This window comes from Leuresthes tenuis, unplaced genomic scaffold (assembly GCF_036924035.1).
Source record: "Leuresthes tenuis unplaced genomic scaffold, fLeuTen1.0.hap1 SCAF_3, whole genome shotgun sequence".
NCBI lineage: Eukaryota > Metazoa > Chordata > Actinopteri > Atheriniformes > Atherinopsidae > Leuresthes > Leuresthes tenuis.
Window position 1 is genome coordinate 10,846,112 of NW_027325357.1, and position 16,743 is coordinate 10,862,854.

The following is a 16,743-nucleotide window of genomic DNA, read 5'->3' on the forward strand; positions in this document are numbered from 1 at the left end:
CATGACATTTGACAGATTTGGCAACTAATTACTTTGAAGATTTGCATAATGCATAATTAAAAATGTTACCACTTATTTTTGGTCTAATACCAAAAGTAATGTGTATAGTCACATTTCAGAGTTCTGGGTTGACTTTCCCTCAAAACTTTTCTCTTGTTTGTTCTCCGGTAAATGTCCAAATGATCCAATAGAAATAAGAACAGATTTAAAGTAACCTCAGATTGTACCTCAGATTTCTCCAGTGTCGGTTAAGTTCAAATTATTTCAGACAAGCCCTATTTCCAGCCGCCATATTGATAACATGGTGCCCTGATACTAAATTAGTAAGCCAACAATATCATGTAAGATAACAGTCAGATTTAACTGATGATCAGTCAGAGGGACCAAATCTATCAGAGCCAATCAAACTATCCCAAACAGTTAATAGAAAAAAAGCTATTTTCTTTGTTTTAAAACGAGAAACAGAAGATGAGTGAGGGCCTAACACTTTGCAAAACAAAAAAAATAAGCTTTTTTTCAATCTTTTAAAGGAATTAGTTCTTCACAGCTGTCAGGTGCTTTGTACTGCACCCTGCACCTCTTTGTGTGTGTGCACTCAACATTAAGAGACTCAATGACATGAAGCAGAAGCCACCATACTAGTCAGTGGAGTGGGCTGCACAAAATGCAAAAGTAGGATTGGTATTTTATTCTTAGCACTCATGGAAGCCATGGTGCCAAGAATTGTTTTGTTTTTTTCTGTTCAAAGATAAAATAATAATGAGCAAAGAAAATAATCTATAAGCAAAAAAAGTTAATATTAGCCTAGAGATTCCTCTTTTTTATAGAATATGATAACATAATGTTGTAGTAAGTAAGTCATGATCCACTCTCTGTGACGGTTTCCTCAGCAGGGGACTCTCAAGCAGCGTCTTAGGGTGAGTGAAAACTGAGCACCGAGACAGAGAGAAATGAGCAAGGAAGAAAGTTAGAGTGTGGGAGTTTATCGAGCAGCTAGCAAAGCTCCCCCAGCAAAAATCACCTAATTAGATTTCTGTCTGATGGTACCCTTTCCTGACCCCCTTAAATCTCTTGCATCTCTGGAAAGCAAGAAGAGGAAACTTTCCCAAAATTAGAGTCCATTTGTACTGAAGGTGTCTGTAAGGTGAAGGTTGAGAGAAGGAGGTAGCTTTCCCATTTACAGCCAAACTCAAGCATCCAGGGGGTTAATTAGTAGGTAAATAGATAAAATAATGAAAATACAACTGAAAATATGTTGTGAAAGGTTCTCTAAAACCTGGACTGTACTGTTAGAATCAGTAAGTCTGAACTCTTAACTCAAAACTCCTGGAGGGTAATCCTGGAGTGGCTGGAGGGAAATGCAACTCAACTGAGCATTTTTACTCATTCTCAAGTGTTGCTTTGAACAAGCCACTAAGTTTTTTTTAAGTATAAAGGAAGTACTGTAGGTTGGATGATGCTATACTAAACAGTGCTTTCAACTAAGCAAGGGACGCAAGTTTGACCTTCACATATGAGAACTCCTGTTTTACTTCTGAGATACATTCAGTAAATAGCATGACCAGACTTTACTAAAACACATTGATCACTTCCTGGTTAGTTTTAGTAAATGACAGTATTTGGTTAGGGTTATAAAATGTTCTTAAAGGACTATATTGATTTAATTTACAATTCCACCTTCTTCTTAAGGGACACAATTTTGCTGGTTGCTTTAGGGGTTTGCAATATGAACTTTGTCACGAAAAGATTGATACTGACATGACCTAACCTATTAATAGTTTTAATGTTAGGGCTCATTGATGTACACACACAATAATAGCATCTACTTTGAATGCCTTAGCTAATGTGATGGTAAAGGTAGCCAAGATTCACTCACAAAATCTAAAAATGAGCTCGCCACAAAAACCTAAAGCTCTGAGAGTCTGCCTGAATGCTTTGAAGATGCTACTTATGACACTCAGACTACTGGATGACACATTTAGTCCATCTAAAAAATAAATATAACCAAAAAAATTGGGATAAATTGGAACCTTTTAGCAGTTTGAATCTTATCCCTCTCTATGTCGGAGACCTTTCTGGCTGAAGAGCATGGATTCTTTGGTTAATGAAAAAAACAACGCATACCTTTGCGCTTCAGAATGCTTTGTCAGGACCTTTAACCTTCCGGGGACCCTGGGACCCAATTGGATCCTTTTAGCCACTTTTTAATTTTGTATAGTCAATAGTTTTATGATAGTTAGTTAGGCATGAAATTTTCGAAAAGTTAATAGTTTGGATCGAGGTTACAAATTGCAACCTCACTTCTCGTCACACCATCACAGTTTAAAAGTTAAACATGCTGCACACATAGCCGTCAACAGTGACCCTCATCCCAAACGGGTCACTGTTCATACTATATTTTTTGCATATAGTATAACTGAGCCATCACATAAGGGGACGCCTGTGACTACCTTTTCAATCTGAGCATTTGAGTTGAAATTGTAATTATTATTTTGATTATATTTTCTTTATAATCATATTTTTCATAAAATTTCATATTTAACCACGAGTTGGCAGCAGAGTGTATGTGGGGTATAAATGGAGCCCCTCTATTTTTGTTATTCTTTTTGTTGTATTATTACATAGAAATAAAATATATTATCGCAACAAAAACAGTTGGTAGAGAGGTAAAGGTGTGCGGTGGATTTGCTTGAGAAATGATTTTGTGTGTATGTTTGAGTGTTTGTGTCCACAGTAATCTCCATCTCATGGCAAAATAAATCTTACATTTTGATGCGCCACCACCTGTTACTTGTCTTGTTAAAAAAAAGTGTGGGGTGCTAGTATAACAAAAAAGGGTAAAAAAAAAATAAAATAAAAAATAAAAATGTTGTAAACTGTAAAACGCAATCTTTTTTTAACGATGACTCATTTTGTTGCCAAAACACTTGATGCCTTTTTAATGCAGATGTAGCACATGTTAATAAGGCTCCCAACAGTTTGCTCCTAACATAAAAAAATGACTGCTAAATCATGGGGCCAATGCCAAATTAAACCTTTTGAATATCTGAGAAGTGCTACTGGGTTTGACAAAATAGCACTATTTGATATCATGGGAATGAGCACAGGTTGTGCTTTTACAGTGCAGTGTGGGTGTTCATCCTTTCAGTCTCTTTATAAACGCAAGGAGGGCCAACAGTTTCAAGGGGAGGGATACACAGGCGGTAACACAACGGTAAAGCCAGAACACCTATCAAGTTTAAATGGATAAGCTCAGATTACAACATACATAGAGATAGAGCATGACTTATTTTTCTATTTACTCGACTATTACTGATCATAACATATAGCATACTATAGCATATATATTTGTTTGCTGATATATTAATATAATGCTTCTCAGAAGTACATACATAAGGGATACAGATGATTTTGTATGTTTGGCTAAAAAGGCACATTTTGTTGGTAATGTTTTAATTCATGTTAAAGGTTCTATTGAACTAACCCAAACCATTTATTTCCTTCCTTTTTTTAACCATAAACACTTGAATGTACAGCTTAAAATGACATTTTCGAAACACAATGAAAAATCTAGTTCATCTCGTCTGCTCATTTATCTGATTCTCTTTAACATTTGAAAGAGACAAAAGAAAGAGGCATTTGTTGAGTAGGACAGATGACTCACTCAGTCTCCTACACATGAGATGCTGTCTGGGGAGTCTGACTGGGTTTTTTGCCTTATTTTTACATCTTTGTTGCTCTGTAACTGTCTTTACTTCTTTCTTATGTTTGTCTTATGTATGCGAGTGTTTGTTTTACTCTTCTTTTTATATGTGTATAAAGTGAGTAAGAATTACAGCCATGTGCATGTCATGTGAGTGTGTGTTTCAGACAGGCTTAACATTTAGCCATCTATCCCAGGGGGCTGAGGTTGGCTGTGCTGTGGCTAAACTGAGGTGATCTGTCGTAGTGACCCACTCAGCCAGCTGTGAGATGGCACGGCAGAGCTGACAGGCCTCCGTTACCCCAGGCCATACTTAGTATTTGGCTTTCCACCCAGCCTTTTTTTTCTGTGCACTATATGATATCTGTCCCTCTGCATTCAGTCAGCTAAATACCATAAGGTGGGCGAAGAATGGGCTAACTGTGAAAGATTGTCTTGACACGTCAGCCAGCTGTAATTTAAGAAATCTAGAATAAATGTGAGTCTTACAGTGACTTATGTCTTGTAAGTCACTGTAATTAACTGTAAATAACAAAGTTTCATATCTTTGTTTGATTTAACCATGATTGACAGTCTTGATATTGTAAAAGAAGAAAACTAAGCATTAGTGATATGTATGGCATATAATTGCTCCATTATAGTGATTAAAAATACAATTGTTATAAGGTAGCCTTTGTGCAAGTATATTTTGGAATGAGGCATTGCTTTTAATAAATATACATGAAACTGTTATGACGTTGTAATATTTTTGTCTATAGTGTAATCATGCCAAGATCCGCATGATAGCTGAAGCATAGCCCAGGAACAACTGGGGGAGAGACAGACTTCACTGTGTACAGGACAGAAAGCAGTCACATTGATAATGCACGGACCACTACACGACACTAGTAAAAAAAATATTTATGGTGTTAATTTAACAAAAAAGGAAACTTTTGAAATGCATTTTAACATGTTGGTCTCATCAAAATCATATGATTTGAAATCAAATTTGCCCAAACACTCCAGACTAACACACCCTGATAATATGGCTGGGGATTTTACACACTGCATGTATGCTCAACTAAACTCAAATGGGCATTGGCACTCTGTACATACTTCAAAGTTATACCTTTTTTCATAAATTTGTAAAAAAAAAAGTTAAGTGTATATCGATACGGCCAAATTTGCAAACAAAACTGCTCTCCTTAACATATTTTTGTTTCTTTTGTCAGATGGCATTGAACATACTGCGATCGATAACTTGATTCCGCTCCTATGCATGTACACAGGGACAAGGACGGCGGTCTGGTTAAATAGCAAAGTCCAGTTGTATCCATAGTTGGATCCAACTCAACTGAGTCAACAAAGGTTCAAATTATTGAATAATTAGACATTTATTTGGACTGTGAGAGGAAGAGCGAAAAGACTCACTCTGGCACAAAACTCCCCACAGAGAAGCCAAGCAACAGGTTCAAACCCAAAACCCTCTTCATCTCATGTTACATAACTAACCTCAGTAGGCAATGCTCTCCTTTGAATTGAAGAATACGTCACTTTTGAACCTAAATGCAGGAACATTCTCTTCTGAATATGCTCTTGAATGTGAACATATTTCTGTAAATGGTGTTATTCTTCTTAAGCTCACTTCTTTTCAAATCCAAAAATGATGGAAACAAGTATAGCACATTCTTAAATTGTTTGCAAAAACTGCACAACAGAATGGCATATAAATCAATTATGGTGTCTTATTGCCTCTCAGTATTATTTCTATCACGCAATATCTTAGTTGCTGCTTTTCAAATAATGTGTTTTAAGGCAAAATATTTTTTTTTACTGTTATTTGTATCTAGCTGTATAACAGCATTAAAAGTGTGAACAGCTTCTCAGCTGTTGCATTTATAGAGGAACTAAGAATAAATCAACTCGCATCACTTTAGACATAGTGTTTCACATGTGTTTACACGGCAGAAGAGAGGAGTTTGAATCTAATATACGTTTACTACGTGTGATTGTACTTGGACTTCTCCTTGTCTTTTTCAGTTTTAGGCTAACACTGACATGTAGAAACATTACCTTCCCCACCCCTGGAGTTATTTAACAAGTTGTTTCGCAGCCATTTCTTGAACTGTGATCCCAAGTGAAAGCTGTTTAACCCACTTCACTCAGTTATTACTTATTTCTTACCTAACCCTTCCCCATCTCGCCACATGTATTTTTCTCTAAACACAAACAAAAGAGGTTTTGTTGCCAGCTCTCAAATAGGATCACACTCAACCGCAGTTAAAAGGCTTAGGCAAATCTGATTTTCTCTGTGGTTACACTGACAGCAGCAACTCAGTCAGTGAGCTGACACTCCATGAGCGAGGCTGGGTGATACCACAACACAAAACGGGACACAATGGAACACTCCTCATTAGCTTAGCAAACCGTGGTTTGATCTGACATATTAAGAGTGTGACAGAAAAGGCAGTGTGAGTAACACATGTATGCGGGTGTGTGCTTGCATGTCTTTATTCCACTGTAACATACGTCTGTGCAGGGACTGTTACTAAGATGTAATTTGGGCTAAATGGAGTGAATACTTTTCCTTTAAAAGGATACATTATGTGTGCCTTGTGTTCTACTGACAGCCTGGCTGAACGGTCTGGGTAAAATAATAACTGTTTTCTTTTAATTAGCCAAAATCAAGTTGTACTATCAATCATGTAATAGATGGGTTTTAGACAATTTATAGTGGCAACATGAAACTAAAATTCAGCTCTCCTGAAGTTTGAAATGTTGAGCTGAGCAATTAAATGTATTTTTTTCTTATTAACAATAACAGGTGCCATGTGGCCTATTCTGAATTCAAAACAGGTTTGAGACTGAATAAACAATAACTTATCGTAACATCTGGCCCAGTGGGCAAGTGTACAAAATGCATATCTTCTGAGATCCAGTGGAAATGCATTAGGCAAAAGAGGGCAGGAAACCAGTGCATGACGTCTGCGTATTCCAGGTAAAATGAACAATTAGTCCTATTTCCGAGAGCTGTTGGTGTGTCCAAGCTTGCAAATTGATTAACAACCTTCCAGGGAACTAAAACAAAATTGATGCTCATTTTACACACAAACATATGTCGACTGATGCACATACCTCTGGGCTCTTCCTTTGGCAGCTTTTTTTACTGAATAAATAAGGGCATGTTTGGAAGCAGTAGACATCAAAGAGCTTCAGCAAATCAGGCAGAAGCCCTTTGCATCAACAGAACCCTGCGATTATGATACTGTGTGAATTAACATTACAAGTAAAAGAGCACCATGAAAATTTAAAAAAACGGGAACCTTGTTTGAATAGTATCTTTATGCCCGGTAGCAAAGCGGTACTATTTTTTATCTGAAAGATTGGTACACATCAAAGAATGTATTACTTTTAATTTTGGTCTCCATAAATGAAAAAAATTATTATTATGCAAGCTTTGCGACTACCATAGTGATGTGTGACGATGTGCTGCTATAGTCACCTGCTGTGACAGATGTAGAAGTGGCACTGTACAGTAATGGAAACTGCCATTATCTGACATCAGTTTTTTGTCATATATGCTTTATCTAATTTGTTTTTGGCAATACATTTTCATGATTGCATAGAGCAATCTGATCTGCATTTCTTGAATATATTATATTGTTGGTTATATCAGGCTATGCTAAGTCTGTGTTTATGTACGTATATTTATATTTGTAATTAATACAGATAGCTGGTGTAACAGAGTTATTAGTTATTTAAACCAACTATTCAAAAAAAGAGTATAAAAAAAGTATATCTACAGTACCCCTCTGCTTCAGTGTGTTGTGTCATTTATTATACGAGTCAGGATCATTACAAAATATTGCATTGAGTACACATACTTGCAGGTGTGTGTGTGTGTGTTTGTGAGCATTTTATTCACAATTAAGCACAAACATGTGGGCTGTGGAGACAGAGTGAGGGGAGGAAAATATGCATCACTCTAGTAATGTGTCAAATTGTGATTAGTTAGTTGCCAATAAACTTCATTAAATTTATAGACATCCACAGGTTAATGTCTTTGGAATTAAAAATTCACAAAAATAGAAATTCCTCTTATTAACACAGATTTATCTTACTGCTCTCTCTCTTCTGAAAATAACAAGAACAGGCTGTTTTTTTTTATTATCACAATCAAATAAAAAAAATACAAGAAGGAGAAAATTGTTTCCTGCAGGCCGCCCAGTGGGCTATTCCTGAGGCTGAAATTGAGCATTAGAAATCCCCACATTCACTGCTAAAACATTTCCTCTCAACGTTGGCAGCCAAGGCAGAAAAGCTCCCAATTTAAGTTATATAAAAAAAGATGATTAAAAGATGATACAAAATTAAAAAAAAAAGATGAAATACACCTCATTGTCCTAGGTAGACAGTCACGAATAAAGAGTCTTCTGTAAGTACTGTTGGTTAATAATCACAGTTTGAAACATTTTACGGCATTTTCTAAGGAAAACATTGCAAAACCTTTCTCACAATGATAGAGGCGATAAGTCTTCCAGCTAAAAGACCACAGCAGGCTCTTGTGTGATTAGGAGCTGAAGGTTAATGTGGGCTCTCGCAGACAGGTAAAGGCGCGAAGTGGGAATGGGGGCGATCAGACCGGACAGCGTTCTACAGAGACTGGCGGCATAGCAGAGACACAGGGGGGATATAAGTGGTTAAGAGCCTATGGATCAAGTGGAGGAGAGGCCTGAGCCTCATTGCACATGTAAATGCAGCTTCCAGCATGGAGGCCCCACTTTAAAGCATTGCTGTTTTAATTATTCCTTTGCTCTACCCCGATAATTGGGTTTAACTCAGCCCAAGGCCTGTTGGCTACATAAGGTGAATAAAACACCCCAATGACTGAGTCCATTTTTAATGGTGCTCAGTGGAAAGAGCTGGCCCTCTCTTTGATTGGAAAGCAGCAGAGCCTTTTTGCCTTGATTTTTCAGACAGCCTCCCACTGTTTGACTGGTAATAATGTATATGAAAATCTATCTGGAGCTTAATTTTGTCTACAGTTTTGTTCTTATTGACCCCAACTGTTTTCCAGTTATTTACCAGTTTGCTATTTAGAAAATGACAAAAGATAAACAGAGTTTGTTATGTCAAGTCTTATGCCATTTCGTGGCCCAACTTAAAAATTTTAAAGGACACCTGTGTCAAATATTAACAGTCAGTCCCCTTCCTAGAATTAATTAACTGCCAACAGGCAGTTTAAACACTAACTTCAAAATCATCTAAAAACTACATCCAAAGAAGAAAAGACAAACTGTATACATTGTTATACCATGATCCTTCATGAATTTATGTTGACCTGTATGAAGCTTTGTATCTTTTTCCTGTCAGTACTGAATATCTTTTTGATTAATTGTCTTATTTAGAACTCTTTTTCCCTGCCTGTAATCTCTGTAATTACAGAGGCAACTCATGACTGATTTCTTTCATAAAAGCTTTTTAAAGGCCATGCAGACAACTGTTTGGAGAATTCATTTAGATGTGAATTCCATTTCAGTTGTATATTTTTGATCTAACACATTTCTAACTTTGACAAAAATACAGTATTGCAGTTTGTAAATGACTGACCATGCTAAATAGATCTACCAACCTCTTTTCAAGCCAGAGGCCAAGGAGCTTGAGGGTTCTGAACAGTATCTTAGCCATTCCTGGGACTGCACTCCTCTGGACAGAGATTTCTGATGTTGTAATAAATTGGGGTTCACAGCCCCAAGTGCTTCAGTTCCCTCTGATAACATGTTTACATTCACTTCCCACATCTTTTCAACTTCCTCTTTCAGCATGTGTTCTTTTTCCTACTGGTCTCTTGAATTCCTTCTTCTTTAGTGGTATCTCACACCTGGACTTTGGCACATACAACTCTTGCTCGGCACAGATGTTCCTGTACACTATTCCTGCCACTTGGTTATTGCATTTCATGTATGTCATACTTGCCTGCACCTTACCCCCTGTTTCTATGTGCTGGACTGTCTCAGAGGCCTTGGGTTCTGTGTGCTGTGATAGAACCAAATATATACACCTTTATTGCTCTTGTGCTCCTGGCAGATTCTTGTGCTGACATGATTAATGCAATTGTACTGTCTTTCAAACCAGGTTTTTCTACCCACTGATGGGACTTCTCTCTATCAGCCACTTAGTCAATCTATCATTGGTGCACATCAGCAGTTATCCTATGATGGATCCCGTAAGTTCCTGTTGTCATTAGGCTTAAAAATACCTCAACATGATTTTTAATCTTGTTTTTTTTATTATATTGTTTTATATCTCATTGTTGTTTTTACCAGTGCTTGTTTGCACTACATGCTGGTTTGTATTCTATATTATTGCTGGCTGCACAAAAGCTTGCCCCTCATGAACAATAAAGCTTTCTTGATCCTTCTTGATTCGACTTGATGAGGCTTGGTCAGGAGCTCCCTGCATCACTTATGAATGTATACGGTACCTCTGCATCACTTTTGAATATACAAGGTTTTTCAAGCTGGTGATATCATGTGACATGTCAACACAGTAATGTGCAAAATGTAAGTGAAAGTTTCAGCAACAAGAAATATTATATTGTTTATTTTATTACCTAACTATTATGTTTTTCAAACATTGATCAAGTTCTTTTAATGTGTAGTGAACTAGCAGAACAAAGGGAGTTAGAATGAAAATTAGTTATAAAAAAAAAAGGAAATAAAAAAACAGCTGAGTCAAGTTTGGACTCAACCATTTGTCTCATTCTTAGGTCAGGTGTCTATCCCACTCCTGACCTCCAACCTCCTTGCACAGTCTGTGTTACTTGCTTATTAGGGATCAATGTAGAGTGACATTTGATTGCTGTTTAATACTGGCACAGTCATGTCACTTTCCACCACAGGAGGATAAATGGCCACATGCAGTGGTGCAGCATTTTCCGGTGCGTTGAAAACTGATCAAGCATCAGTATGTGATGTGTTGGAAATGCAAATGTGGTGCTTGCATAGTTGTAGTCATAAAACTGAATATAATTAAAACATTTTGGTTTATCATTCAATCATTTCATGAAGTTCAAGTTATTTCAGGGTGAAGGGTCGATTACAATGTACCAGGACTGGATGTGTCTTCCGTGATTATTCATGGAAATGATTAAAATGAAAAATGCCCATATTTTTAATACAACACAAGGCACATGTATAATGTGTATTCATAATTAATATTGTATCATTATTATTATTACAGTACTGTCAATACGTATTGACAGTTTGGATCTGTACGGTGATCAGTTTGGTACATTGTTGTTATAGTATTCCTGTGACAGATAAAATTTCTTGGTGTCTTGGTGTGAATTATCCATAGATGATTTCATATCACTTCAGTTCAATAACTGAAGTGACATGAAATAAATTTGTTGTCCCTTATGGGTTGTGTGCTGTTGTGAATTCTTACTGGATTTCAGTTTGAAGAAACGCATGTAAACCTCTCCTTTGTGATAAATGTTTATTTTCTTCCTTTTTGTGAAGTTGAATCTGAATGAATACCTAATTCACATTAGTGCTTTGGTATAAACTGTCCAGATTCTTGTTTTGATAATCACTATTAACATGGAAGATTGAATTAACTTGATTAGCCCTACAATTCCCGTTTCAGATGCAGCAATCATCAATTGTTTTTTGATCTTTTCATTTTGAAATTTTAAATAAAGAGATTGTCAAATGTTAAATACAATGACTTGAGTACAAGCTTATTTCAAGAAAAACATACCTGGCCTGGTTTGGCATCTTCACATATAGAGGCTTCATATGGTGTAGCCAGTTCAGGAGGATTGTCATTTACATCCAGAATCTCGATACTCACAGCTGAGAAGGACACCATTGTGTGGTTATCTACAGAAGAGCAATACAGAAAACATTACGAGTTGTCTTTGCATGGTATGTTTGCCATCTTACAATGACAAATATACACTGTAAAACAAAACACAATGAGTCTAGTAAGATTGTCACACAGGAAAGCAACGCTTAGAAAATGAATGATCGAGTCAGAGGCGTTTCGCCCACATTTGTCAGTCATCCAACAATACTGATTTACATTATCCAATAAAACTGTCAACGGCCAACGTGGCACTTACACTTTATACACATAACTATAACCCCAAAGCGTATTTTTACATTCAAAGCCTATTATGTTCAAAATTAGGTGTAACTATGTCTATTACTGTAGGCTGAAAGTCTTGCCAAAATGCAGTTGAACACACAGCAGTACTTTAGCTCCTTGAAATCATGTGGACATTGACAGACGACTGCGGCTGCAGCTGTAATGCTGCTGACGTGCCGATTTTTCCATAACAGAGTGGCATAGACAAGGTCTAAGACGCCATAGACAGGATTCTTAATGTGCTTGTTGCTTAAGTTCAACATTGTTGCCAACAGATGCAGATGTACACAATTTCCACTGTTTCCACTGTTCCTTAGAAAATACTGTTTCCAGTGGGTGACATTAAAGAATTTGATACAAAAGACACACTTTTTGTCACTCAGTTCTCACTATCTAATAATGACACCACTATACAAACACTGTGTTCAGCTATTTAATAGTGTGAGTGCAAGCGGCACACAGCAAATTATAATGGAAAGTAAACTGTTTTGACAAAATCTAAAATTTAGTTCCCTAATTTTAGTATTCTTGCTTTCTTTAACAAGATGAAACAAGAAGTACAACACGTTGACAGTTTTTGTAATGGACCGGAATGTAAATGTAGGAGTGAAGAAGATTTTATAATTAGTACAGCCAAAACCCACTTCAAATTAGCTAAATTTTTCCTTGAATCTTAATTTCCATTCTCAATCAAAAGATAATATTGGATGGAGTTTCCGTTTTGCTCACAAAACACTATGTACTGTACAGAAGGGAGCCTAGGGCCTAGAGCGTATGTTTGCCTATGAGAAGATGTAAGTTTGAGAGAGAAACAGAAAAGAGACAGAGAACATTATGTGGGAGTTTAATGAGTAATCTGGTTGCTTGCAGTGTTGGTTTGGATACTCCAGTTAATTAGAGAATACAGCCTATGAATAAATCAGCATACAGAGCTATCATTGCACAGTTAACACATTTGAGTGGCACCCCACAGAAATTTTAACATCATGTGGCTACTTACAATTACTCACAGCTGGAAATATCCACAAAAATCCATGCAGTTAAGAGCATTCCACTAAAGGAGTTTAAGTCATAATTCAGCTATTATAGATATTTTAGTGCAATAAAGTAAACACACTTACAAACATGAGTGCTAAGTAGACATACTATGGATGCATTTATATGTAAAACTCAACTATGATTCAAGTTAACTTCTGTATTTGTAAAGAACTGTTAGTTTTCAATAACGTTCATGAAAATATAGTTAAAAAAAGATAAAACGTTTCTTATCAGATGTAAAACCAGGTATCGTAGACTGTAACTTTTAACATGCTCCTGCTGTGATTTCATTCCTAGATGTTAGAACTGGTGTCATGTCAAATGGTTCTTCAGAGCATCTGTTAAGCTTTTATTCAAAATGTCCAAACAAGTCTAAATATCAACTATCAAAAAACTTACATGTCAGCACTGTTTGAACTCTCTTTAACTTTTGTTACCATCTTATATTCTAGGAAAGGATGACCAGAAAGTTTAGATCAAAACACATAGTTTTCTGATGTGTGTGTGTATATATATATATATATATATATGTATATATATATATACATATATATATATATATATATATATACATATATATATATAAACATGCAATTTTGTAAAGAAAAAGAGCATTCTAAAATAGAGATTTTTTACTTTGGCTGATGCTTTCTGAAAAAAATACAAACAGTAGTTTGCAAGGGATTACAGTTGTTCTCTCTGATATTTGCTCTCTATATACAGTAAGGTCCCTGCAACAGGACTGCAGACTCAAGAAATATGTTCAAATCTTCTCAAATAGTCTTAATAAAGAGTTCACTTCACCCATTTTTATTTTTCTGACATGCATGAGTTGTTATGAACACTACGATGTTATTTTGTTGGTGTATTTGCTTAAAATGAAAAAATCTCCAAACATTGCTGTGGTAACTGCTATCACATCAACTAAGTACGTAGAAAATTTGCAGCAAACAGTTTTCCCCTCCTATGTTAGCCAGGAAAAAAACAAACAAACAAAAAACATGTCTACACAGCACAATGTACACAATGTACAATATACATGCAACTTTTTGACGGGTCATCTCAAAGCAGTTTGTTCTCAGAATCTCAGTCAAATGCAGAGCGAGGTCCGGGACATACAAAAAGGTATTTTGTCATTCTTCAGCAAAAAGTTGTGAAAACTAATCCTAACCCTAACCTCCTAGTTGTCCCAACAACGCAAGGTCTGATTGGCTCTATCCAAAACAGACAATGTTGGCAATGGGTTCTGTGTTTACTCCGTAACGCATTTTAACACCTTCTGCTCCTCAATTTGATCGGCAAGAACATTTGTGTGCAGACATGTAAAAATTCCTGTTTAAAAGGTTAACACCAGCCCTATCTTGGCGAGGTCTGTTATTTTAATGTAAACAAAAGGGGAGCTTAGCAAATATCCTGTTGTTAAACCAAGGAAACAGCCATGCACAAGCTAATGTTGCAAGCCAAACCCCCAGTTTTACAGCACACTCATGAACTTTACAGTCAAACTAAGTGAAAATATTCACCTTTAAAGTTGTTTTTTCTTCCAAAAGGTTCAGTTTCAGTGCTCAAATGTGTGTTTACATATGAACAATGGGTGCAAAGAAATAGAAAAATCTGCAGTTATCAAAATACCCATGTTCTGTGCACCTGTGTGTACAGGATATTGATGTTAGAGTTAAACCCAAACTTGTGGCCTCAAAAACTACAATGATAAATGTTGGTGAACAACAGAGGCAAAGCAAAACAAACCACTGATCCTTTGCAGAGAGGTTCTGAAGCGCTCTCCCACTGTCTCACCACAGCTCTAACAGTGGCACAGCAGCCAATGAGAATTCTGGGCTGAACTAATAGCATAATCCTCACATCAATGCAGTGTTTTAATTGACTGCTTTTTGCCAGAGCAGCAAGAACGTAAATGCATTATGAGTTCCACCAGTGCTAGATATCTCCTCTCTCCTTTCTATTCTAATTCCACTACTCTTCCTGCTGTGCCAGAATGAAAACCAGCAATCATGAAATTTTTCACATTTTATATTTCAGCTCCCAGAACTGAAAACAGATTAACAAATCTGAAAATGCCCATCCCCTTCCCACTCTAAAATCTCTATAAAAAAAAATAAAATAGATAAAAATGACTGAGACAGGTTTATTCATGTGGACCTGATCTAAATCTGTCTTAGACAGAGAAAAATAAAAAAGGATTTCAACAGATTATTGGCATGCTCTGCATCTGTGCACCACACACCAGCTGTCAAGAGTTTTACAGCAGGAATTTCTCTCAGGCATTGAATTATGCTGACATTACTTCTAGGAAGAGGGATATATGAGGATGTGAGTAGGTGTGTCTGTCTTTGCATACATGCAAATATCTGCATGAGTGTGTATAAGTGGGTGTATGGGCTGTTATACTGTATAGCTTGTGGCCAAATGGATGTTTTACTTTGCTGAAGGAAATACTTTTCTTTAAACTTTTATCAGTAGCATAAAATGGAAATACACGTGTACTCAAATAGCCCAGTCTCACCAGATGACATTTTGGTAGACACTTGTTTTGCGAGGGTACCCTCGCCTCACATAATTTCAACCATTTCCAATAAGTATCAAACTGTGTGGTCTGTGTCAATGTCTGGTTTTCTTGACCCATCAAGGTGCTTTTGAACAGCTAAACCCTTATCATGTACAATAAGTCTAAATGTAACTACCGGTGGGTTGGAGTGAAGTAGAAAAGTAAGCAATAGCTGAAGGAGACTGTGCAGGACAGGACATTAACCAGCAATTTCTTACTTCATGTCAAGGGTTTGATGCCACCTACCCGTCCCTGGCTCCTACAAAACAACATTTTTGTCCTAGTCAGGAGTCGCAGGTGTCAACATCACCAGTCAGTCAATACAACAACAATACAGAATAGAAGTGAACCCCTTTTTCATTCATGGCCTTGAATGCTGAAAGTTCCCTGTGAGCACAAAACTATGCCGAGCTGCTGCTTGATTTTATAATTACGTGACCCTACCAGCACATTATATTCTACTTGTCCTTCTCAACTATAATAACACTTTGGACTTGTTAGTAATTTTATGTTTGGATAGAGCAAAAAAAAAGACATAAGTCAAAACTTGTGTTGTCGTAACTGTTATTACACTGCACCACATTAGCATTAACTACATTCATTCAGAGAGTCCAAATAATGCACCGCTCTCTGTGGTGCATAATTTGCAAAAAAACATGCCTTGTTCTATGCTTTATTAAGAAAGCTAATCTAATTTGATTTGAACTCAGGTTAATTTGATACATGCATTTGCATACATATTTTACATATAACACTTTTCCAATTTTCCTTGCTCTTTACATCCATTTTTTCTTTCATATTTCCCAACCCTGAGTGAAAGAAGACAACCTTCAGTGTGTTGCAACAAGTCTGTGATTCATTCGGACTTACTGGCCATGTTCATATGGCACAAAAGCCAAAGTGTGTGTTTCTTTACCAGACAGCAAATGTGGAAAGTGATGCAGTGGAAAATGTCTCTTCCCTGCAACAGCACAGATGATAAAGACTTTGAGGTAGTTTAGTATCTTTTTTGCCCCCAGGGTAAGGCTCTTTTTCTTCCACCTACCTGTCTGAGTGAAAAAGCAGTTTTGCACGGTCGTATCACACTTGCTATCAGTTCTCGAAAATTATATGTCACTCTAACTTAACCTGATTCGTTTCTATGGAGAAGGCTGCCAGAAAGTATGAGTTCCCAGGTTAGTGACAGTGTATTAAATGCTCCTGCTGTACCCAGAAGGCTCAGTGCTCTGTGGAAGGAAGACAAGCACTACTCAGATGACGGTTTGTATTGTCTTTCATAGAAAACGTGTGAAGACTTTTAGCA

General features: G+C 36.7%; 1 protein-coding gene across 1 annotated transcript in view; it reads right to left on the reverse strand.

Moving 5' to 3' along the window:
* LOC140303139 (cadherin-22) overlaps window positions 1–16,743 on the reverse strand; it is a 148,303-nt gene that overhangs the window by 14,793 nt on the left and 116,767 nt on the right. Inside the window, exon 10 of the mRNA XM_072381771.1 lies at window positions 11,447–11,568. Within this exon, the coding sequence (XP_072237872.1) occupies window positions 11,447–11,568 (122 nt within the window). The remainder of the gene's footprint in view (window positions 1–11,446; window positions 11,569–16,743) is intronic.